Source organism: Sabethes cyaneus, chromosome 3, assembly GCF_943734655.1.
Source record: "Sabethes cyaneus chromosome 3, idSabCyanKW18_F2, whole genome shotgun sequence".
In the NCBI taxonomy this organism is placed as follows: Eukaryota; Metazoa; Arthropoda; class Insecta; order Diptera; family Culicidae; genus Sabethes; species Sabethes cyaneus.
Window position 1 is genome coordinate 186,705,088 of NC_071355.1, and position 26,743 is coordinate 186,731,830.

The 26,743-nt window shown below is 38.3% G+C and overlaps 2 protein-coding genes across 2 annotated transcripts in view; both read left to right on the plus strand.

The window, feature by feature from the left end:
- LOC128741600 (facilitated trehalose transporter Tret1-like) overlaps positions 1-26,743 on the plus strand; it is a 546,799-nt gene that overhangs the window by 327,880 nt on the left and 192,176 nt on the right. The window lies entirely within an intron of this gene.
- Positions 8,287-8,946, plus strand: LOC128740496 (protein seele-like). Its single transcript, XM_053836038.1, has one exon. It carries the CDS (start codon positions 8,287-8,289, stop codon positions 8,944-8,946), a length of 660 nt encoding a protein of 219 aa, XP_053692013.1.

Sequence of the window (26,743 nt, forward strand, 5' to 3'; positions counted from 1 at the left end):
GATCTTATCCAGGTGTTGTTCCGCACTTCGTTGTTATTGCAGTATCGCTATAGAGGGAGCGAACTGCTTTTATTATCCGTGCTTAAAGTGTCGGTGTGTTTAACCCCTTTTTCCCTCTACGCTTCTTACTACCTTTCAACCAATCTAGCTCTAGAGCCTGGAAGTGCGGAGACTAGTTACAATTTGTTCTTGGACAAGAGGCTTCATTCGCACCTCGAGCAAGTATCATTCTTATAACCAGTCCCGGCTAAAGACTTCATGGTCGGTAAAGCAGAGTTCAGCACAGAGTGTGGATGTGTATGTGTGTGTGTATGTATTCCTTACTACTTATGCATTACCAATCTCGTTCCTAGAACCAGGAAGCGGAACAAGCTATAATTTACCCTTGAACAAGAGGCTTCATTCGCACCTCAAAGCAAGTATTACTCTTATAACTTGCCCTTGCAAGAGGCTTTCATTGTAAGTAAATGCAGAATGCAGTAGGAAGGACGTGGAGGGGCCTGAGAATAAACCCATGCTAAAATCACTTAACATCGAATGGCCTGATTCTACTAAGATTCGAACCCACGACCACTCGCTTGTCAAGGCAGACTCGGTAACCTTGCGGCTACAGGGCTCCCCTTGAGGTCTCTAGGTATTGAGTTCTACATGATGCGATATATATTTGTAATGAAACAACTAACAAATGGCATGGTTCTGTCAGGGCATTCAAATGGAGTAAAAAAAATTTGGCAGCCGTCTTCGATTTGGTCGCCATATTGGATTTTATTAAAAAATCTCCGTTTTCGCCATGAGCCCCAAAAGCAAATTTCATTTTAAGACCACCATTGGAAAGCTGAGATAAAATGCTATAAGAAACATCCATCGAATTAGGTGCGAATTGGCACTACGCTAAATGAAACAATTGATTATCTGTAGCAAGATTTAACCACAGACAAACAGACGAGACACTCGCGGTAATTCCATCGTCCAATCAAAAACCACTCATTTTTCAAAAAAGCATATTACACTGAAACCGCGGCGCGCGAATTCTGCTTAGAGGTTTCAGTGTAAAACCATACAAATGTAAAAACCCTGCCAATATAAGCTACTCCGCAACATGCATAACCCTTTAAGCCCGAGCCCTCACAATTGTGTAGGTGAGACATGACTACTTTTAAAAAATTTTCCTTTCCTTTCTAAACGTCGTACTTTTACATATATGGCGCCAATCTCTTGTGTAAACACCGTAACTCATAAAAAAATAGAAAATAGCTGAAAAGAAGTTTTCTTTTGTGTTTGGATTAATTATTGTCTAGTCTTCAAAATCTTGTGAAAACAGCAAAAAGTTTTATCTGTCGTATTTTCTTATTGGATCCGTATTTCGAAATTGCTTAAATAAAAAATTATTGGTAATAAGTATTTCTAATTGATGTAATTAAAAATTTACGCGAAATAACTTTTACAACTTACTTATGCACATTGATTTTCATACCTACACAATTGTGTGCGTTCGGCCTTATTGCATACCTACTTTAACCTTTACGTTCCTGCCGGGACTTCAAAAATTAGTGTACTTGCCGTTACACATTTGGCTCTATCTTTACTATTTTTTGATCGATTTTTATACAACTTGTCTTCAAAGAACCACCTTAGATTGACCTTCAATGAAAAAATATATTAGCAAATTTTGGATCCATTTTCCCAGAGATATTCCAGATCGCAGTGGGATTATTTTTTCACGTCATAAGTAATAGATAAAATAAAACGAAATTTGCTGCTGCCACCTCATTTTGAGTCAGTAATAATGAATACATTATACTGTAGAGCATTCGTTCATGCTCCACACTACGGTACTTCCGTTTAGAGTACTACCAGAACCTAAAACTGGTCATTTATAAATTGTAAAATAATAAAGAAGTGTGGCAAACGATGCATTCAACTACGGGATTTTCTAAGACAAATTCTTGGATCAACATTTGAATGTTTTTAAGCCAATCTGGACGTTCCGGTATATCCGGTTGTATTAAGGTTAGTTAAAACTTAACTTGCAAAAAGTTGCGCGTATTTCCATAGCTTCAGAAGCTGAAGTCTATGAGCCTCGAAGCGATAATCTCGCTCTAAACTAAACGGGGCCAACCCTATTCAATTCTGTGGACTTCTTTACACAAAATAATTAGGTTTTTCATGTTTTGTTTTTTCAAAGCCTAGCTTGGTATAGTCCAAAAAGGGTAAAAAATGTTAAAAATAGGGGAAAATGAGCAAAATGGGGCACTTCTGGATGACAAACAGGAAAGCGGTGGGCACCATGCGATTCTCCGGAAAATTTTACATAAGATCACCTACATTTTATCAGCCTGCAGGCCATATCTTATTTGCATCCGTTTTTTCGGCTCGTTTATGCCCATAGTGCAATTGTATAAGATAAGGCCGAACCCACACAATTGTGTAGGTTGCTAAATTTAGCAAACATTTATTGCAATGTGTAGAATACACTGGTTTTGGTATCTCGAGCGACAAAAAAAATTTATATTGATCCAAAAACCAAAAATATCGTAACTAAAACCCTCCGTGCTTAAAGGGATAACAGAGGGTGCTAGTGTGCAAGAAAAAGGTGTAGGACGACGGTTTTTAAAGGATTTTCTTCGATGTGTCATGTCAGTTCGTCAGTGATTTTACATTACATGAGAATTGTAAACCTTGCACTTCTTATTAGAGAAAACTTAGAGAACTAAAGTTATGCTTTTCAGAAATTATTGATTTTATTGTATTACCAATTACCGTTGGTTACGTAATTAGGGCATAAATGATTACAAATGTAATTTCTGATTACATTACTACGTACTTAAACATCTTGCTGAAAACCCCTTGGGCACACGCTCTTCAACGCGTGTTGCTGTTGATGGTTTACCTCTACTGCGCTGTTGTAGTGTTTCTCAAACCGAGGGAAAACAACCACTAACATAACCACAAATTCACAATCTCTATCAGCAGAGTTTACGCTTCCTTTCTTTAGAAGCTTTAATATGCTTCTAGAGAGCGCTCAAGTTAAACATCAGGTTGCCTTTTTGGTTCAATTTCACAGCGTTATAACACCATTTCGCTTAACTATGTTTATTACAAAATTATTTTAAAACATAATGCAAACCTTGCTGTTCTACTATTTATCTTTTTATCGAGAAGAATATCAATGCTATTTAATGCTATTCAATTTGTTTGTAAAACATTCGTGAAATTCAGTCAATATGTTTAGTGTTGATTTTTATAGAGACACTATATTTGTTGTGACATAATCACCCTAAAGGATGTAAAAAGAATATTTGACTATTAATAAACTTGGTATATAATTTAAGTAAAACTTTTTTCGAATATCCGAATATCCAGTTATATCATCTCAAAATTCAGGGATGGGCCGTTATAGTTGGTACAAAATCGTATAATCAAACGAGATCCAAACATTTTAAAATGATTTTCCATAAAATATATTGTCTACAAAAAAAGTAACTTTTTACGTGGTTTTATAAAAAAAACCTGATTTAATCCACCCAGTGGTGAAAGGAATCTTTGTTATACAGTCTTACTTGCAATTTGAGATAGAAATCGACACGTTTGGTTTACATGAAATATTTGGAAATTGAATAAGTTTACAAAATTTGAACCAGATAAAAGCACAGAAGCACTTATAAATTTTGATAGTTTCTTTTCTCATGAAATTGCTGGGTAAGTTGTTACTAATGAGGGTAGTGCAAGTAAAAGTAAGTTGTAAGATGAAATATTATTCTTTAACATATACATTGCGTAGTAAAGGTCTAGTTAATAGATTTTTGAACTATGCATAATTTCCTGTAACGCCATTCTATTTGATTCACAACAATAAAGTTTTCTTGAGTAAATTTCATCAATTTTTATGAACCTTCGGTTACTCACGTTGTTGTATTTTGTACACCATATGTAGGTTTTTGAATGCCATATTGTTATATAGTTACAAATCGTATATTACGTATATACTAACGTATATTCTTCAATAAACTTGTTATGAGCAAAATGTCAGAATTATTCAATGCATTAATACTTTAAATTGTTAGGAAAATAGATTAGCAAAATCCGACATCACAGAAACGAAGCAAGTAGCATGTGAGGTGTACCGCAATTGGCCCCAACTGGAATTTTCTTTCTTTTCTTCATATGGAAAAATGGTGTCTGTGTACAGCAAAACTACCAGGAAATGTAAAATGTTTAAAATGTATCCATCTGTTGGTAGTCGAGTAATTCGGGGTCAAAATCAGGGTATTTTTTATAATCAAAGTTCTACAGTTCGTAAACAAGCAAACATAGAGGTATACTATATTCAGCAAAGTTGTGTATTTTTATTATTTATACAACTTTGTAATACATGAAAAAGTCATACAACAATTACAAAAAGAGCTAAAATAGAAAAACTGATTTTTCAAATTCATATACAATAAATAAGATCTCTTCGTTGATGAGAAAGAAGGTTACTGTCTTCAGCAAAATTTCTTATAATAATATGCTCTAAAACTTTGCAGAACACATCAATGTGTTATATTGAAACTGAAGGAAAATAATTTTTTTATTTCACTTTTAGTGGGATTAATCAAAATTCAAATTCTACCAGACGATAGAGCTTTCAATTTCAAGAAACTCTTACAATGGTTTAATAAACTTAAAACCAAGTTTTCCCAGTCAAAACTCCCTTGCACACGTTTTCTTTGGTTTGGGACTATTTTGCGCGCGAATAACTGTATTACAAAAGTTGGCGCGAGTGTTCGAGGGTTAATATCTTTTGACCGGTAAAACCAATTCTTATGAAATTTTGCATATATATTCGTAGTGTGAAAACCTCTCGTTTGATATTAAAATAATTGAAATTAGGTAAATTTTCTTCGTTAAAATCATTCTAAATTATTGTTAATTTTGGTGTGGTGTATACGGTTGCTCATAACTTTCAAATTAAACGTCCAATCAAAAAATCATTCAATAGTATCTATTAGGATATATTATCTTTCAAATGAGACTAATAGCGCATAAATCGGTTTGGCCATCTCTAAGAAACAGGCGATAATTATTACCTTGTCAAAACAGGTTTTTTAAGGCTAACTTTTAAACTACTTGTTTGTTTTCAATAAAAAAATCCTGAACAATTTAGCTTTAATAAGGGCTTTCATTTGATACTAAGATCGTTGAAATCGGTCATGTAGTTCCGGAGAAACCCGTGTCACGTATTTTTCACATTTTTGCTTATAACTTTTAAACGAAACGTCGTATCACGAAACAACTCAATAGTGATCTACTAGACAATAATACCTTTCAAACAAAAGTAATAGCGAACGATTCGGTTCAGCCATCTCTGAGAAACAGGCGATAGAAAAAATCATTACATACATACACACACACACACACACAGACATTGCTCAAATCGTCGAACCCTATCGATTGGTATATGTGACTTGGCCCTCCGGGCCTCGGATCAATTTCGTGTTTTTCGACCAATTTTTAAACCTTTGTTATAGTATAACAAAGGTAAAACTAGCAACGCATGCCTTAGGTAGAGATGTCCGTCAATCGTTCGATTAATTCAACTTACCGAATAACACATGGAATATTCGAATAATTTTTAATCGAACAATGTCAGCGCGAGTAGTTGAATTAATCGAATAGTTCAAGGAGTACGATAATCCACGAATAATGCTCGTTAATCGTTCGTAATCGTTCGATTAATCGAATTAATCAGAGAAATATTCGAATATTTTTAATCGAACAACACTGGCACGAATGGCACAGTTGAATTAATCGATTAGCGCAGACAACGGTCACCGATTAATCGGTAATCGAATAATTGAAAATTTCGGACATCACTTACGCCTTAGGTAAAATGCGACTCCGGTTTAGGTATATTGATTCGAAACCAGTTCTCGAAATGATAATCGATTTATATATTCACGATTCTAGCTTCCGTGAAACGACAGTTAGGTATTCAGTTCACCATAAATGAATAATTATTCAAATTCACGGGAAAACGGGAAAAAGTTTATCCGAAGTATTGAATATTTTATGGGATTTGCAAAGGAATGCCACGGAAATGAATTGTTATTTAATGCCTTAATTGTATGGAGCAAAAGTTTAAATTCATTACGGTTTCGTTTCAGCAAGAATTAAAGGCTCTAGAGTGAAAGTTTTCAGGTAGCACCCTTGCTTCAGCAAATGTATTTTTAAAAAGGTTTAATTTAGAGTTAACCGTGGAAATATGCTATTTTATGTTTAAGAAGCAGCAAAATATTGCCAATTTTTTAGTGAAAAATGTAAAAGGTCCACATTTATGTAAAAAGTATCCTTCGTACACACTTTAAAAAAATACCCTAAAAAATTGGAAACACATTTTTGTACTGCCTACATTTATTTAAATTTCAAAAATATTTTGATTAAAAAGACTTGTATTGAAAATCACCGAACACTTAATTTTCAAACCCTTCCTGAACGAACCACAACAGCTGCCTTGACGATGAGTAGGATAACCGAAATTTAATCATACTTTAAATTTAACACCTCGAACGGCCAACTTATTACCGAAAGCGTTTCGGACACTTTGCATACTATCTTCACTGCTCATAAAAAACTAATAAAGGAGCCACACCGGCCAGCTAGTGCGAGCGGGCAAGCAGTCGAGCATCCTGGCGAGCGCCGGCAAGACGCCCTCTCATCCTGCGGCTGCTGCCAGTCGGAAAATTTTATGAAGCGATACGGCAGTTTCAAAAGAACTTGCTGCTGCTACTACTGCACTGCCGGAGTACGCTACCGGAAAGTTTTGAACGAAGAATTTTATATCGCCGTCATCGTCGTCATTAGCCCGAGACGGGAGGCACTGAGATGTAGATTAACTTGTGCAAACTATCCGCAGGGAGGTCGGCTGTTTTTTTTTTTTAATTTTAATTTACGAAAAATAATTAGCATCAACGAACTTCAAAAGCGATGGAAGCAGCTTTACTTTAAAGGATAGCTGGTTGGTTGGAAAGTTGAAAAACAATAGAATGATGTACCCCAAAAGCTTAAACTGGTTACCGGCAATCACCCGAAAAGTTAAGGGAAATTTTCACAGTACCTAATCCTGTGCATGTGTACTCACCGTTCGCTTTGTGAAAGTTTAGTTGCAAATTCACCAGCAAAACTATTCCGCTGATGATTGCGCTCTGCATTTTTCCGTCCGGATTCGGGTGTATGTGTTTAACTGGAATCACACTGTTTGGCTGTTGGAAGCGGTGGTTGCATTTTTTCCTCCTGTTTTATCCAGCTGAACCAGCAGAAAGTAAACGATATTCGCGGTACTTTTAATTGAAATACCGCCGGATATTGTGTTCCTGTGAGATTTATACCGGTGGTGGCGGTTTCATTGGGGGGCTAAGCACTAGCGTAGAGAAATCCCTTTTACCGCACTCATTCTCGTATTGATTCTGTGGATAAGAGAAGAAATCTAATCAATCACTCAATATCGAGCAATGAACCTGGGAAAAAATTTATTAGGTGTAAGGAAAGGAAGCTTAATAAATGTAGTCAGTCCCTTTTGGATAGAAGCCGGAAAAGTCGTTTCCATTGGGCTATATTCGGATCTTTCGGCGGCATAATGTGGCGTTAGGGAGATGGGAAAAATGGTATCAATTTTGGGATATCAAAATTGATTCGGAGAGTTGTTAGATTTTATGAACGATATTCACCAATAAAAGTAAATTATTCGGCGGTTAGGTTATTTATTTACGGATTAATGCAGTCGATGAACAATGTTGTTTATTGCCAGTTGAATGATCTCATATCTTAATTATTGATCATTTTTGTGCACAAGATAATAATTCATAACAGTTATTCCTCTGAATTTTTGATTACATTTCGCTTCAATTTAATCATAAGTTCATCGACTCAATATTTTCCCCTTATATAGGGTAGAAAACCTAGACTACTTCTATATTCACTATTGAACGATTTCAATGGCAAAAGCAATTTTCTTGATACAATCGATCAACCGGAAAAATCGATCAACCGCCAAATGTTTACCTCTAAGTGGTAAAATGCACACACCCATACAACTTTACTACGAAATTCTACCGCAGCTATGATTGGGAAGTTAGTTTATAGGTAAACCAATCATTGACCAGCTTAAAATGGCCGTGAAATCCCAACCGGCAGTCAGTAGTGGCTTTATTGCTATCATTTTAGGTTCCATCGAGTTCCCGTGAAGAATCGTGTTTAATTTAATTGGAAATAACTCAAATTAAATTTTCTTTACACCTCAAAAAAACAATGAACCTCGTAAGCTATTGTCTGCTGAGTGCTGCACTGGCAGCAGTACTATTGCTTACGGTTTATTCGTCTACACCTCGTCCTGCCGGTCGAGATCCAATCGACAGCAAAGAGGTGAAATGCCTCGTTTGTAGAGCAACGATGAACGAAATGGAATTAGCTATGTCCAAGCTGGATTCAAAGAAGAAAATGGATGTCGTAGTTGATCTACTGCATGGTACGACGAGTCGTGCTCAGTCGGCGGCAAAGTATCTCACAGAACTAGAGGAATCCGTCTGCGAACGCATCGAGGAGTACGCCAAGGCTCGCTACAAGACCGACGGAAAAATGGTTCTGCTAAAACCGTTGAGCAAGTTTGGCACCGGTTCCGAAAAGCCTGAAGTGAATTTTGTACAGGAGGGCAATCTGAATATAACTTTGAAACGCCTGTGTTTGGAGCTCGTAGAAGATCACAAGGAGAGTATCGTGAAGATGTTTCAGCAAAAAGAAGCGGGCAAGAACACAGGTGCGAGGCTGTGTTCGGAGGTTGCCAACATTTGCGACGGGTTTCCGCTCGAGGATGATTACGAGTTCACTGAAGGTAGTTTCGACATCAAGACAGACGGCGTTGGTACACCCGACGGAGAAGATATTAAACATAAGGATTTGGATTCGAACTGAATCAACAAAGCAATTAGATTAGATTAGATTAGATTAAAGAAAATCTTTAAAATTAAAGTAACTACAACAGTTTGTTTAGTCCAGTGAATTTGATAGATAATCATAATTTCCAACTACTATACTCCTACTTTGAACTACTAATAATATTAAGTTTTGATTTTTATGCAAAAGACTGATTCTTTTTGGGTTTTCATGCCCAACACTTTACCTAGATATTTTTTCAAAACAATAAAATAAATCATGCGAACCGCTCACTGAAAAATTTTGAGTTCAATTTTTTTATCCTAGATATCCCCTATCTTTAAAAGTATAATTATTTTTTAATAAGGCCATTACAAATATTTGAAACAGTTTTTGTCCCTCCGGTGTAGGGCCCCACTGAAGGGGGGGGGGCGAAAAAAAAACAAAGTGAATTTTTTCATCAAGCAAAAAAAAAATGGATTTTAGGCATTTTTATTTTAAGTTTAAACGTGAAAACCAAATCTATTCTTGCTTTTAATATATACGTTGTTAATTTCCATGCAAAAATCTACGAAAAAAAAGACAAAAACGAAAGAAATTTTTTTTGGCCGATTTTCGGAAATTCCACTGGTTGAATTTCCATTTCTATTTCATGCTAGAAGCGTTAACTCAACTCGAACACTCATTTTTCAAGTTTTTCAGGCTGTAGAGCCCACAGGCAAATGAATAGGCAAACAAATTAACTCATATCCTACAAATTCTTTTTTTGCCCCCCGATTTTTCAAGCCAATTTCCAAGGGGAGGGTGACAAAAACTTTTAATATGATTTGCAACGGCCTAATAACAAATTATATTTTTGCGATTTTGCCGAAAGCTTTGTTTTTAAGAGATGATGACACATAATGTCATAGAATGTTGCGCCGTTGGACCAAAATGTCAAGAAATTGGTTCTGAACACATTTTACATATTATCCATTCAAAACAACTTTTATGAGAGGCTCTAAAGCACATTACCCGAAGGGTTTACGCGAAGTTTTCGAAAAAAATATGCTTAGCAAACAATCTGACAGTCTTTTGGCAGGCTGTCACTATACAACCTAGACCGAAAAATGGTACATTGACAATAGAATCATTCTGAATGCTAGGCAATACACCAGAGTTAAGGTCGATTGAGGAATGCTGATTGATTGTGAAGGGTAAAATAAAGAGCTAAGAGAAGTAATTTAAGTAAAAATGGAATTTGACTGTCAAACAAGTGGAAACAGCTGGAGGATGATAAATTGAATTCTGGGAAAAGTTCCATCAAATGGCAAATCAAATCAAATCAAAGTATGAATGAAGCAATAAAACTGTAATAAGCATCAAACCCAGTAATTAAAGCCCAATACAATGAAAATAAAAATAAAATAAAACGCATAATTTTTCTGCCAAAATTTTTATATATGGCTTTCATTGATTGTTTCGGTGAAAATAAAAACTGTGATGTTTTCAGCGCACGTTTCAACTTACTTCTCTTCAGTCATTGACTACGCCTAAAACTCGAACTCGAACAATAATTTTTTTAGTGTGTTCTTTTCAAACTGCAGTATCAGTCTAAAGTTTTTGGAGCGTCTTAGTAGAATACGAAACCTGGAAATTAAATAAAAAGAAAACTTTTTATTTAATTTCCAGGTGCAGTATCAGTGCTAATCAGCTTAAGTAATAGATCTCACATGACATGAATGGTCTTTCATTGAGGCATTTCGGGTGGACAGTGGAAGATCGATCCTGAATGTGCCATATCGAGAAAAATGGAGCCAAGAATTACGGATTGGCTAGGGCTGTGTAATAGCGAAAGTAAAAGGTCCTATGACAATAAGGGAAATGTGATCGAATAAGCTGACGGCTACGTGGAGGGAACGTGCAGGATAGTGCTGTAGAAATGCTTAAAAGATGGTAGCTTCGCGGACAGATCAAATATACAGAAGCTAGTGCCAGGAAAGCCTGCGGGGGAACCAGCGTCATACAGGCCGATATGTTTGCTGAATACATGCAAAAAACTCATGAAGAGGATAATCCTGAACAGACTTACGAAGCATACAGAAGGTGAACACGGTCTGTCCAACATGCCGTTCAGGCTTCTGAAAGGGAAGTCCACGGTGGATGCTATTAGGACAGTGGTCGAGCGGGCCGAGAAGTCGTCCAAACAGAAGCGAAGAGGAGACCGATTTTGCGCCGTTGTAACGATCGAGGTAAAACAACGCCTTTAACAGTGCCAGTTGGAAAGCCATCGCTGAGTGGCTGCATAGAATGCATGTCCCGGGATATCTATGCAGAATTCTGAGGAGTCACTTCAGGAATCGGTCGCATGTTTACGAGACCGCTGGGGCGTAAAAACGATGAATATTGAGTTGGGAGTTCCACAAGACTACATCTTTGGTCCAACACTTTGGTATGCGATGTATAACGATGCACTGTCTTTGAAGCTGCCCAAAGGCGCGATAATCGTCGGCCTTACGAATGACATCATGTTATCGGTGACAGGCGAATTACTAGACTAGGTGACAGGCAGAAATGCTGGTGATTGAGTCGATTGAGTCGATTGACCCGATCGAAAACTGTTGCAGCGGGCCAAGCTACTCAGCAAATTGCCCACCATGAAACAGAGGTTCTGCTGGTGGTAACCATCACCACCGGAGAGCACATTATTAATTCAATGCGTGTTGTCAAGCATCCGGAAATAATGACCGGTTGAACTTCAACCATTTTGGAAAGCGACGAAATGTTTGATGCGAAGAATAATTAATTGAATGGTCTGGCAAATTTAGATATAGGCCAAAAGTACAGGGTGTTAGGTAGCTTAGTGCAGATATTTCAGGGGGTGATTGCCCAAGCAACAATTTAGGTTTTATTATACTCTTATGATGGTTTTTGAAACCAAAATTGGTCATGAAAACTACAATAAAAGTGCAATAAAACTCACATTGTTTCTTGGGTGAGGATCACAATTGACGAAAAAATCGTTTTACACATGTGGCCTGAACCTGAAACGTTACAACGTTATTTAACATTTTTATTTTTTGGCCCTGTTTGCCTTAAATTAGCTCTGGTATAAAAACTATGCTAGCTAGCTTAATTCGGTTACTATCATTCGAAAGCTGAGAAAATTTTGTACTGAAAATTGGCCTTAAACCTCCTACTTCATGAATACTAGTAACTTTTCAGCAGCAAAAAGCTTTGAAATAACTGTTTCTCAAGATGTTTTTATCGAATTTCTCCTGATAATACTGATTGCTGTTATTCACCAAGTTAAAACTCTGGTACCGTTTTTTAATTCGTTCTTTGAAAATGAAAACTTAGAAAACTTTGAAAATGAATTGCAATTGAAAATGAATGGCCTAACGGTTGAGATTTGGCCATATATGTAGAACGATTTTTTCGTCAATTGTGATTCTCTCTCAAGAAACAATGTGAGTTTTATTGCACTGTTATTGCAGTTTTCATGACCAATTTTGGGTGCAAAAGCCATCATAAGGGTATAATAAAACTTAAATTGTTGCTTGGGCTATCACCCCCTGAAATATCTGCACTAAGCTACCCAGCAAAAGGAGTTCGCACTCACAAACTTTCGGTTGGTATCCGACTGTTTTGCTAACTAAACTACCGCCGCCCGCTATATTAGGCAGTCTAGCACCTAATTTTGTTTTATTCTCCCAATTCTATCACTCGGCATATACTCGTCACCAGCGATGTCAACCTTCCAGACATTTGAGCATGCATAAATTGGGGACCCACCAATTATTTAAGTTCCTATGAATTCTGGTTTAACTAATTTTGCTTAAGCTTAAAGTACTCCACTACCTATTTTCGTTATACCAAAGATTAGACTGAGAAAATCAAATACTACCAAGAAAATGATAGGGTCCCAAATTTAAGCATGCGCAAATGTCTGGAAGGTTGGCATCGCTGCTCGTCACAAGCATTATTACGAGGTTAGTCTATCCCATACGAACGGAGCCTTTCCCCGAAAACCCGCGCTGAGAATCGCAGCTAACACGCCGACAGACGAATAGCGTCACGCGCAGTACCTTGTAAGTCGTAAGGGTCTGCATAGTGTCGTCGTCCCGCCAGTAAAAACAAGTTAGATTAAACTTCTCGGACGGTGGTTTCTACAGTAGACGGAGGAAGAGGCATAATTTGTATGTATAAATGACGAGCAACATTTCAAAAGGTCCTATCTGCAAATGAGAGATTCTCTTTGCGTCTCCTCTCTTGCACTTCTCACGGCGAAATAAATGCACTTGAATGCATCTATTTGGCATGAAACAGTTGTTGGCGTTCTTGGTTAGCAAATCCTTAAGAAAAAAATGGGTTGAAATGCATTTATGCCGCCGTAATAAGCACAACAGAGGAGAAGCAAAGAAAATCTTTCATTTGCAACCTGGACCTCTTGACATGTTGGTCGAGAAATACCAGATGGTGGAGTTTGCAGATACGTCACTAGCTTAACAAGGGGGTTGTGCAGCCTCCTTTTTCCAGCTCCTCTATGGTTCAAAGGTACATGAGTACCAGCGAGCCACACCTTCTTCCAGCATTGAACGAGGTAGGAGCCACAAGGACTACTTGTTAAGCGTAGCTACCAATAATCCCTCCCCTTTTTCCACTCTTTCCCCTCCATTCCAAAAAAAATTCATTACTTTTCCCTACCGCCCCTTCAACAATTGTAGAACCACCGTTTCAAAAAGATAATAGAAACATCAAATTGGACTAGGTTTAATCGCGTTTGTAGGGAATTTTGTTGGGACGAGCGGACTTTGTCACTCTTTCTGGCGTACTTCCCAAGCACAGATATCAAATTGGTCTAGGTTCAATCGTCGCAAAGAATTTTCGACTTACTGGGACGGGGAAACTTTGTCACTTTTTTTAAACCAATCACGAATCACGAAGCGAGGATTGCCAGTTGGACAATGGTTCATTATTTTTAATTTTTCAATAGTGTGTGCTTTGAAATCATTCTGTTTCTATATTGGGGTTGATGCGTAGAAGATTTTTCTATCGATTGGTGTAAAAATATTTAAAAACGATAGGGAAACCGCTAAGCTATTAGCGCTCAAAATAATTTTTCATTTTTTGTGACGCTCGCATTTTTCGATTTTTCGGAATGACACCCTATCCCAAACCTTGCCGTAAAACATAGTCCTACGTCAAAAGTGACAAAGCTTTCTCGTCTCAACATGTCGAAGATTCTTTACGACGACGTTCAGACTTATACTAATTTGATATCTGTGCTAGGGAAGCACGCCAGAAAAAATGGTAAAGTCCACTCATCCTAACAAAATTTCCTGGGACCGCTATAAACATAGACCAATTTGATGTCCTGAATATGACTAGTTATAAAAAGGTTGGACGCTCACCTTCAGCGAACTGCAGAGACTATAGATTACAGAGGCGACAAGGCACTAAAAATCCGCCGAATTTTGAATCATAACGGATATTTTACCTGTCGTAATTTTAACTCGTTGTTCGTATGTTTTTTTTTCCTTTGGGTACATTCTCCACTGCGACCAGTAATTTGATCTATTGTGGCGTTGTTCGTATGTTAGTTGAAAAGCAATTATAATTCAAATCAACCTGTCATAATAAATGGTGCTATATATCAAGTACTTGCAAGGAAATTAACGAATATGAACCAGTGGTAAATGATAACCCAGATTTGGAGTTAAATAAAAAGAAAACTAATCCAATTTAATTCTACTATGTATATTTATTCATGACAGATACGTATTTCGCCTACGACTTGCAGGCTTCCTTAGTGTCTGTTTTCGAACTTGAACTTTCGACACTGAGGAAGCCTGCAAGTCGTAGGCGAAATACGTATCTGTCAAGAATAAACAAACATGCATAGTAGAATTAAATTCGTTTAGTTTTCTTTTTATTTAATTCCGGGTTTCGTATTCTACATTCTACTATCAGCATCTTTGGCTCGAGCAGCACGTTTCTCACAATCATGTGAAAGATTTGTGCCTAAGACGCTCCAAAAACTTCAGTCGATAACCCAGATTAATTATTTATTTTTTCCGTTCAACCATAAGTTACGCGCCAGTTCCAATGACAAATATTTTATATTCCGAGCAAGATCCTTGAACCGGTCAACATTCGTTTCAAGCCAATCACTGGAAGAAGTGTGATTATGGCCTAATGAAACTCTTAGTGGAATAACCAACTCTGAGAAACGCATTAAACTGGTATACAGAGCATGGGTATTTAGAAAATTCAAAGTTGTCTTCTTGTTACCAATTTTTTAGAAATGTTTTAGAACATTTATTGCAATACAGTAAATTAAAAATTTGCGTGACAAACATTTGCAAAATGTCAAGCTTTTTCAAGTTGAGTATGCATTCGTAGTCCTACGTGAGCCCCTCGTACGTGCATGGTGCATCTAGGCACAGACCTTCATAATATTTTTTATTGTTGAAGCTTTAAATTCGGCTCATGAATGGAAAAATATGGTGTATTGGACAAACATGTCAATATCACCATTTTATGAGAGTAGAATTGTATTGCATTGCTTCTAAAAATCCAAGTAAATTGAAGGAATGTCAGGTTTTGTCATTTAAAGCTTTTTTTAAATCTCGTGCACGTAAATTAAAAAAAATCTCCTGCTGTTAAAATTAGATTAAGGCCGATCTTTTTGTTTTTGGAGGAGTGTAGTTGTATCGCGTAACAGTTGAAAATAGTATCCGCTATTTCTTTTCAATTCGGTTTTACGAATTTTGCCGGTTTTTAAGTGGTTCCTCAATAGTACGGGCTTAACTATTGCTTTTTATGCAAACATTTCCATTAGTTATCCTCAAAGTAATTAAAATATTCGACTACAATTTCTATGGTAATCTGCAAAAAAAGAGTGTCCCATATTTGTGTAAAACTTGGGAAATTATGGAACAATTACGAGTCATTTTTATTTTTCTTCGAAAGTCCATAAAAGTTATATGAAACATGTCTTTTTCTCTTGTCACGGTGCTCCAAATAGCGTTATTATCAAAAAAATTCTCCGTAAAATCCAAGTATACCAATCAATTTGTATTACTTTCCACCATCTTCAGTCAAAATTTTAAAATAATCGTAGGCACAGTGTTGGAGAAACGGCCATTTAAAGTCAAAAAGGCATAAATCTCGTTGAAAAAGACAAAATACCTATACAATTGTGCTTATTTTATCTCACAATGATTTTAAATAATCATACTGCTGTCATTATCATGCAAAGAACATAGTAGGCCTTGTTCTGCACTACAACAAAAGTTAATGTAAGATTTTTTTTGAAATAGAATAAGGTGAGGCAAAAATCCGATTCAATTATTTATCAGTGCCGATTCCGCATAATTTGACAACATTGATATGGATGGGTAAATAATTTGACAGCTAAAAATCCATCGTATCCATTTACTATTTACGAATCATAATTGCTGAGTTTGCAATCTGCACTGATAAATCATTGAATCACACTTTTGCCCCTCTTTACCTACACATATTTACAAATATGCAGTTCATTAAAGCCAAATTCATTAATATACGAGAAAAAATTGGAAAACTCCTTTTAATACTACAATATTTTATGTCTAAAGCTTGCCACTCACTAAAGAAGGCTACAAGTCCTAGTCGAAACGCACGTATCTGTTAAAGTCGCATAGTAATTTATTATTATTATTCAAAACTCATTTTCTAAAACGGAAATATGAATGCCGTTATATTGCATGCAGCATATCTCAAAAATATTAAAATTCTTCTACCGATATTTGGTACCCTTGTGCGCACTAAACAAGCGTATTTGTTTAGCTATTGCGTCAATTTTCTTAGGATTTATGCTCTTTTCATTTTAAAAGGGCATATCTCTAAAGTGCTACAAATCGGCTGGTGTACTCAGATTTCATGGAGATTTTTTTTTTGATAATAACGGTCTGGGGAGCACCGTGTCTTGTAGAATACAATCTATTTATTTATTTATTTATTTCGGCCGTAGCAAATTATTTTTAAAAATAAAGAAAATCGAGGCGCAAAAAAAATAATTTGTAGGATTTGAGTTAATTTTTTTTATAAAATCAATTGTCTGTGGGCTGTGCAGCCTGAAAAACTCGAAAAATGAGTGTACGAGTTGAGTTAACGCTTCTAGCACGAAATAGAAATGGAAATTCAAAGTGTGGAATTTCCGAAAATCTCCCAAAAAAAATTTCTTTCGTTTTTGTCTTTTGTTTCGTAGATTTTTGCATACAAAATAATAACGTATATATTAAAAACAAGAATAGATTTGATTTTCACGTTTAAACTTTAAGTAAAAATGTCTAAAATCCATATTTTTTTTTGCTCGATTAAAAAATCCTCTTTGTTTTTTTTCGCCTCCCCTTCAGTGGCCCAATACCGGAGGGTCAAAAACTTTTTACCTTTGTTATACTATAACAAAGGTTTAAAAATTGGTCGAAAAACACGAAATTGATCCGAGGCCCGGAGGGCCAAGTCACATATACCAATCGATAGGGTTCGACGATTTGAGCAATGTCTGTGTGTGTGTGTGTGTGTGTGTATGTATGTAATGATTTTTTCTATCGCCTGTTTCTCAGAGATGGCTGAACCGAATCGTTCGCTATTACTTTTGTTTGAAAGGTATTATTGTCTAGTAGATCACTATTGAGTTGCTTCGTGACACGACGTTTCGTTTAAAAGTTATAAACAAAAATGTGAAAAATACGTGACACGGGTTTCTCTAGAACTACATGACCGATTTCAACGATCTTAGTATCAAATGAAAGCCCTTATTAAAGCTAAATTATTCAGAAATTTTTAATTGAAAACAAACATGTAGTTTAAAAGTTATGCTTAAAAAACCTGTTTTGACAAGGTAATAATTATCGCCTGTTTCTTAGAGATGGCCAAACCGATTTATGCGCTATTAGTCTCATTTGAAAGATAATATATGCTAATAGATCACTATTGAATGGTTTTTTGATTGGACGTTTAATTTGAAAGTTATGAGCAACCGTATAGACCACACCAAAATTAACAATAATTTATAATGATTTTAACCAAGATAATTTACCTAATTTCAATTATTTTAATATCAAACGAGAGGTTTTGACACTACGAATATATGTGCAAAATTTCATAAGAATTGGTTGTACCGGTCAAAAGATATTAACCCTCGAACACTCGCGCCAACTTTTGCAACACAGTTACTCGCGCGCACAATAGCCCCAAACCAAAGAAAACGTGCGCACTAGAGGTTTGACTGGGAAGGCTTGGTTTTAGGTTTATCGAACCTTTAAAATAGTTTCTTGAAATTAAAAGCTCTATCGTCTGGTGGAATCTAAATTTTGACTAATCCCCCTAAAAGTGAAATAAAAAAAATTATTTGTCTTCAGTGTCAATATAACACATTGATGTGCTCTGCAAAGTTATAGAGCATATTATTACAAGAAATTTTGCTAGAGACAGTAACCTTCCATCTGTACAGCTAAGATAGAAAAATCTTATTTATTGTATATGAATTTGTAAACTCAGTTTTTATATTTTTACTCTTTTTGTAATTGTTGTATGACTTTATCTTGTATTACAAAATTGTACAAATGATAAAAATACACAACTTTGCTGAATATAGTATACCTCTATGTTTGCTTGTTTAGGAACTGTAGAACTTTGATTATAAAAAATACCTTAATTTTGACTACGAATTACTCGACTACCAGCAGACGGATACATTTTAAACATTTTACATTGGCTAGTTTTGCTGCATACAGACACCATTTTTCCATATGAAGAAACGAGAGAAAATTCCACTTGGGGTCAATTGCGGTACACCTCGCATGCTGATTGTTTCGTTTCTGTGATGGCGGTTTATGCTGATCTATTTTTCCAACAATTTAAATTATTAATGCATTGAATAATTATGACATTTTGCTCAGAATAAGTTTATTGAAGAATATTCGTTAGTTAAACAACGATTTGTAACTTTATAACAATATGGCGTTGAAAAACCTTCACGTGTTGTACAAAATACAACAGCGTGAGTAACCGAAGGTTAATAAAAATTGATTAAAATTATTCAAGAAAACTCTATTGATATGAATCAAATAGAATGGCATTACAGGAAATTATGCATAGTTCAAAAACCTATAAACTAGACCTTTACTAGGCAATGTATATGTTAAAGAATAAGATTTCCTCTTACAACTTACTTTTATTTGCACTTACTCAAATTAATAACAACTTATTTATCCTTACTCAGCAATTACATGAAAAAAGGATCTATCAAAATTTAAAAGTTTTCCTATTTTGTTCAAAATTTGTAAACTTATTCAATTTTCAAAAATTTTATGTAAACCAACGCATTACGCAACGTTAACCAATAGATGAATTGTATTCCGAAAACGTGTCGATTTCTATCTCAAATACCAAGTAAGACCGTATAACAAAGGTTCCTTTCACCACTAGGTGGATTAAATCGGGTTTTTTAAATATTTGTAATGGCCCTATTTATTTTTGTTTATTTATACGAATTCACTAGTCGCACTTTCAGATGTTTACAATTTCAGCGTTTGTTTGACAGATGAATTATGTAGAAAATTGAAAAAATTCAAAACATATTTTATTCGACGTTCAAGCGTATTATTGACTCTTTAGTTGTACAAGATGAATATATCTGCTATTGAAAAAAGTTTTTTTCAACCAATGAGTTATATTTAAACGTCAAAAGTGACTAATAATTGTGGAACGACTATACAGCTGCTCAGCTGCAAAATACATCAAATTTTATAACAAGTTGCCATTAAATAAATTTCCAACTTTGTCCTGCATTCATTTAGATAAAATGTGACCACAGCAATGATACAGCTCTCTAAAATGATTATTCAAACTATTTAGATGAGTTATTAAATACTTACAATGATCACTTCTACACTTTTTCACAATTTTAATCCTTTCGATCAGCTGTCTGTTTTATAATCGTCGAATTACCGAACACTAGAAAATACCCGGTAATCATCTCCACTTGATACCATTTTGTTGTTCGGTTTATTCGAGCCGAGTTTTGTTAACATCACCCCCAAAACTACCAAACACAGCCGGTCTGCTCCTAGAACCAGCAATTTAATTCTGCATTCAACATTCGTTATTCACCAGCACTCCAGTTGTAATCGATCTGCCCACCACATTGTTATTCCATTATTCCACAAGATAAACTCTATCGGATTGCGTTGCCAGAAACCATTCAACGTTTAATTAAGTATCGCCGAACCATTGCTGGTAACCAGCGACCGGTCCCACAGTCGTACTAGGTATTGATAGAGTACCAGTTTTTATGAACCCCCTTCGTTAACCGACTCGCTTATCGTAAACGCAATCAATTTACGGCATTGTTTTCCGCTTTCCCACTCACTGCCGCGGTGGAATCGCGAAAATTGATTGTTGTGCCGCACTTGACCTTTTCCCGTCACAAAAGGATAGCTTTTATCGCGTCTGCATCCTATGGTGTGGTGCTAAATAGTCGAGTTTCATGGGCGGATTGTATTCTCTCGAAATGAATTTCACTGCAGGGTGTGAGTAAGAGTTGATTGAAATTAGATTTCAATAATGTTAACACATCTTATCGGTAATGCCACTTTTTTATCAAAATACTTTTCTTTTGACAAATCTTAATCCAGACCGTATAATTTCCTATCCAGTTTATCAATCACAAATACAAAACTTCGCATAAAAGGTTTGATTACTTAGCCGTTTCATCGATACCCCTTCAAAACTTTTACTATTTCACTTTCGAATTTCCGTTTGATGGACGCTGTCACTTTGAAAATCACACCTATCACAATACACCAGCTGGCCAGATTCAATAATTGAAACGTGAGATTCCGTCAGCCACTGACTCACGGACCACTTTGCCACATTCGTTGGTCGCAGTGGTTTTCATGTCGCACTTGCGGATCCTCGCGCCGCGGCACACCGTAGCAGCAAAACAATCCTCAGATAAATCCCAACTGCAGACAAATGTGGGTATATTATTCCACGCGAACTTCACAATGCGACGCGGTTTCCATCACCGTCCTCCGAACTTTCACGTCCCGGCTTTAATCCTCCCGTACGTTCGTACGTACAATCAGAGTACCCGCGAAATGATGATAACACCGCCCAAGAAGTACGACTTCCGTCTATGCTGGCGACGTGTAAACCGTCCAATTTCCAACTGAACAACGTGTTTTCCCCCGCAGCGGCATCCTGGCAGCAGAACTGGCTCGGTGCCTCACAGCGGAGGAACTCAGTTTGCGGCGTAGCCGGAGAATGAGAGTAATTTCAAAACTCAGAGCAAGGCGTCGCGTTTGCGGCGTCTCTCCGTGGTGGGTCGAACCGGAGTCCGTTCATAGAACGGCGAGCACGTGGTGGGTGGTGGGTGGTGACCAGCTCGCTTTGAATATATTTCAGCGCAACAAACGTAGGAAATATTTCAATGTTGATTGGCATAATCGGTTGAAACTGAAAGCAGAAAATAATAATATAATAAGTTAACAAACTATTATAGTTTGTGACAATATTATACACAGAAAAATAGTATGAGCCATAGCCGGTAGTAAGGATCAGGCATTGTTTAAACATAATATCAATACCAAATAAATCTAGATTCTCCTGTCTGAACTCACCATCTGCGCTGCATTCTCACTGTGCAAACAATAAAGCAACTTTCGTAGATTGCAACGAAAAAAACCAATCCTGCCACAACTCATAATAAACCGATTCGATTGAATTTCTGAACTAAACTGACAAACTCATCGCAGTTGCAGTGCAGTGCTCTGCAACATAAACAACAATCGCATGCACTCAAGTAAGTACGAACGAATAAAGAAATCGAAGAAATCTTCCATTTCGAAAACTTACACCGGATTTGGTACGGTACGAGTTGGTCGTTGGTCCCAGTAGGACGCTCGCGCGGTCGTAACAATTCGGCCCGGCCGGTACCAGGGAGCAAGAACGTGGGAAGATGCTATCATACCGAGAACTGTTTCTTCGGCAACATCTGGCACCAAAACAATACAACAGCAAACAAGTCAAGGACAGACAGCAAGCCGAGCGTCCTGGAGTGGCACGTAAAGTTTTCGGATAAATTCAAATATGGTGGCTCGTTCTCTGTTTGCGGTTCCCACATTATATATTCATCTTCTTTCTAACTCCGGTGCGGTGGTGGTTGGCTGCTGTCGGACTATTTTTGTTATGTAAATTTCGGTTCTTGTTGCAAAAGAACCGGAACCCAAACTAAGCATTCCTGGTGGACATCTCTGCATTTATAAACAGATTCGGAGCTAAATTAAACAACTTAATTTGACTGGAGAAGCAAGTCCAAGGAACCAACCGTTGACCGAAAATGTGTTTATTTAATAATTAAAATAAAATTGTCTGTGAAAGTGTGGCTTTGTAACGAAAAGTCTAATTAACTTGTTGACCACGTTCGCCCTCATCGCTTTATATGAATGTGGTCATCACTCTGCTCGGGACAATCAAAAAAGTTTATTTATATTTCACACCAGCAACCTGGCAGGAAGCTTTGAAGCGGACAGTACACTACATGTGGATGCTGATTGTACTACGCTTGCTCGGAACAGAATGTGTGAGTCGGTTTGTATATCCTGTTTCCACCTGTCATCTGGTTAGCATGTGGTCCTGCCAACCGGATTGAATGTTTGTAACGGACTTCAACACGTTCATTCAGATTTCGAACCGAATACCTACTCTACGGGCACGTATAGAGCGTAAACCAATGTAGTGTCCTTGTTATATTCTGTTATGTTATAGATGATTGCGAAAGTGAACGTGTGCCCAACATGTTCTACCACTGAAAAACGTACGTGTATCTTGTTTATTTAAAAAAGTTGAAGGGTGATGTCAGAGACACTATCCTATAGCTGACGTAGGGCACAGTTTTTAATTTAGTAAACCGCTTTTGTGCACTGAGAAAAGAAAACCAACGAGCGCCGCTGTGTCAGATCAACAAATAACGAGCACTCTTGAATATTAACGCATTTGAAAAAACGCTATAATGGATTCAATTGAAAAACATAATTGGAAAGTTTTGTTTTGAAACCTCCCGACTATCGCTAAATGAATGTTGGGAATCGCTTAAAGGAGTGTCGGTAGCAACAGAAGAGGACATTTCATGCGCTTGCCCCATTCTCCGCTTTCCGTTTATATTTTGCCAAAAATAATCCGCTACACCTTTTGTTCGATTACCGCTTAAGACAACTTGATTGAAATATTTTGTGGCCCTGGTTTCTAGATTGAATGTATCAATGAATTTTCTTACTCGTCTTATAACAGGCGGTGTTCTATTGGTAATCCACACACTGTTATGAATGATGAAACGTACTGCAAGCCCGACTGCAGACAAATTCCTAGACGTAAATTTGATTCTTACGTAAAGATCCTTGGAAGACTACAGAATAAAAAGGAAAACGCAGTTCTCGAAAAAGTTTCTCGTTTCGCAAGTAATTTGCAGCAGCGGATTGAACAGCAGTGCTCGAAAACATTGACAGCCCTGCATGAAGGCGAATATAAAACGCTTTCAGTGCATACAGTTTAACCCCTGGTAGTATTCTTTTAACTGTCATTCCATGGACATGACTAGTGAACTTTCAACAGTGTTTGCTTTCTGTTGGGAAGGCATCCCACCAACCGTTAAGTGACAGCACCGAAGTTACCAGTGGGACTCTTCAGTTGACAGCCGTCAACGTGACAGACGCTACCGCGGCTCTCGGTGTGCGATCATTCTTATCCGGTGACGGCCATCATGTTTCATCATTCTTATTGCGATAGCAGCAGCTCGCGGAGCACCTTTTATTTCATGTAGTTAATTATCGTACAAATATATGTTTTATCGTTAACCGCGAGTTGCCACTACACCGAACGCCCTATCGCAACAGTGGCGACGAGATAGTGGCGGAGTTATACCGAAATTAGCGCGTTTTTGGAATGAAATAGTGATTTAGTGAGTCGGAGTAGCACGAGGAAAAAATCGCGATGGCGACCAATCAGGCATTAGGAAATGCTGGAGTTCCGCAACAACCAAGCGTCACGGATGCTATAATACAGATCCTGAACAACCAGCACGCGCTCATGGCGCAGCTTTCACAGCAGCTTTCCGCCACGCAGGTTGCCATTTCAAAGCTGTCTCGCGATGAAACCGTACTGGATTCCCTGGCAAGCAACATGGTGGAATTCGCGTACGAAAAGAAAAGCGGACACACATTCGACGCGTGGTTTTCTCGCTACAGTGATCTTTTCGATAAGGATGCCGACAAGCTGGACGACGCTGCTAAGGTACGACTCCTCCTACGCAAATTGAGCCCACCAAACCACGAGCGCTACAATAGCTTCATTTTACCTAAACTCGCTCGTGAATTCACCTTCACTGAAACGGTAGAAAAGCTAAAATCTCTGTTCGGTGCGTCCACTTCCATCTTTCGCCGGCGCTACAACTGTCTCCAGACAACCAAGGAGGATAGTGAGGATTATCTCGCCTACTCATGTAGGGTGAACAAATCCTGCGTCGACTTCAAACTGTCAGAGCTCACCGAAGAGCAATTCAAGTGCCTGACGTTTATGTGTGGCCTCAAATCAAAGCAGGACGCTGAAATCAGGATGCGGCTAATTAACAAGCTAAACGAAGCTGCGGATCTCACTCTTCAACAAGTGGTCGAGCAATGTAATAACCTGGTTAACCTCAAAATGGATACCGTTATGGTGGAAAACCCGTCGACTGTGAATTTCGTTCATCGCAACCAGCAGCAGTCTAGGCATCGATCAACCAGCAGTACACCGTCGCAGGATCAACCTAAAACACCTTGTTGGTCTTGCGGAGGGATGCACTTCAGCAAGGACTGCCGCTTCCGCGATCATAGTTGTCGCGACTGCGGTAAGCGCGGTCATCGAGAGGGGTATTGCGCATGCTTTTCATCGAAATCATCGAACAGCGTTCCGAGCAAGCGCAACCCCATGAAACACAGGAAGAAAAGAAACCGTGAGCAGTCAACAAAAACGGTGACAGTGCGGAACATCCATCAAAGTCGGAAATTCATCGACGTGCAGCTCAATGGTGTCCCTCTCCGGCTGCAACTGGATACTGGGTCGGACATATCCATCATCTCGCACCAGTCTTGGGTCAAACTTGGTCGGCCAAGAGCACAGTCAGCATTGTGCCGAGCCAAAACAGCGTCTGGGGAGCCACTCGACATCGTTTCCGAGCTGCAGTGTAGCATAACCCTCAACAACATCACCAGAGAGGGTAAGTGTTATGTATCAGCCCCTAACGTTCATCTCGACATTTTAGGCATAGATCTGATGGTCCAGTTCGGTCTATGGAATCAACCGATCACTGCATTCTGCAACCAAGTTGCCATTCAGCAGACTCAGGATGTTTCCAATCTTCGGGCCCGTTTCCCCGACGTATGTACCACGAAAATGGGTCTGCGTAACAAAACAGACAGGAAGACTACCATGGAACCCTGGCCCCCACCGACAAAACCGTGGCAGCGCCTACATCTAGACTATGCCGGTCCGCTAGATGGGAACTATTTTCTCATTCTGGTGGATTCGTACACAAAACGGTCTGAAGTGATACGAACCAAGGAGATTACCACCACAGCAACTTTGCGAATCCTACGTGGCATCTTCGCGAGGTACGGTCAGCCCGAAACACTGGTTACTGACAATGGGACGCAGCTCACTAGTGACCGCTTCGAATCGTACTGCGACAAAAATGGTATCGTTCATCTGAAAACAGCGCCTTTTCATCCGCAATCAAATGGATTAGCTGAGAGGTTTGTCGACACGTTTAAACGTTCGCTTAAGAAAATCATCGCATGAGGGGAAACCCTCGACGAAGCCATAGACACCTTTCTTCTGTGCTACAGAACCACACCCTGTCGCAGCGCACCTGGTGGGAAATCTCCCGCTGACCTGATGTATGGACGAACTATCCGTACGTCTTTGGAGCTACTTCGCCCGCCTACGTCGTACCACAAGTTGCCGAGTACTGCTCAGGAAAAGCAATTTAACCGGAAGCACGGAGCGAAAGCTCGGTGTTACAATCAACAAGATCACATCTGGGCTAAGGTTTATGCAGCAAATAAGTGGACCTGGCAACCTGGTATAGTGATCGAGCGCATCGGTCGGGTGATGTATAACATCTGGCTACCATCAAAGCAGAATCTTATCCGATCCCACTGCAACCAACTGCGGACTCGTCAATTAGCTGAAAGTGATGCAGAAACTGAAACGACACCGAGTAGCGTGCAAGTACCGTTGTCTATTCTCCTGGACAGTTGGGGTCTACGTCCTACACTTGAGCCGGAAGCCGAGGAAACCGACTTGCCGGCCTTTCTCCAAGCAGACCTGCAGCCACAGGTTATCCGTCGACGTCATCGAACTCCCCTTAGCAATCAACTGCAGCAACCGATTCCTACTCGCCAGTCTTCGAGATTGCGAAGGCAGCCTGCGAGGTACGATCCGTATCACCTGTTCTAAAAGGGGGAGGTGTTGGGAAGGCATCCCACCAACCGTTAAATGACAGCACCGAAGTTACCAGTGGGACTCTTCAGTTGACAGCCGTCAACGTGACAGACGCTACCGCGGCTCTCGGTGTGCGATCATTCTTATCCGGTGACGGCCATCATGTTTCATCATTCTTATTGCGATAGCAGCAGCTCGCGGAGCACCTTTTATTTCATGTAGTTAATTATCGTACAAATATATGTTTTATCGTTAACCGCGAGTTGCCACTTAACCGAAACGCCCTATCGCAACACTTTCTCAGTGTTCTACCCTTCAAACCAAT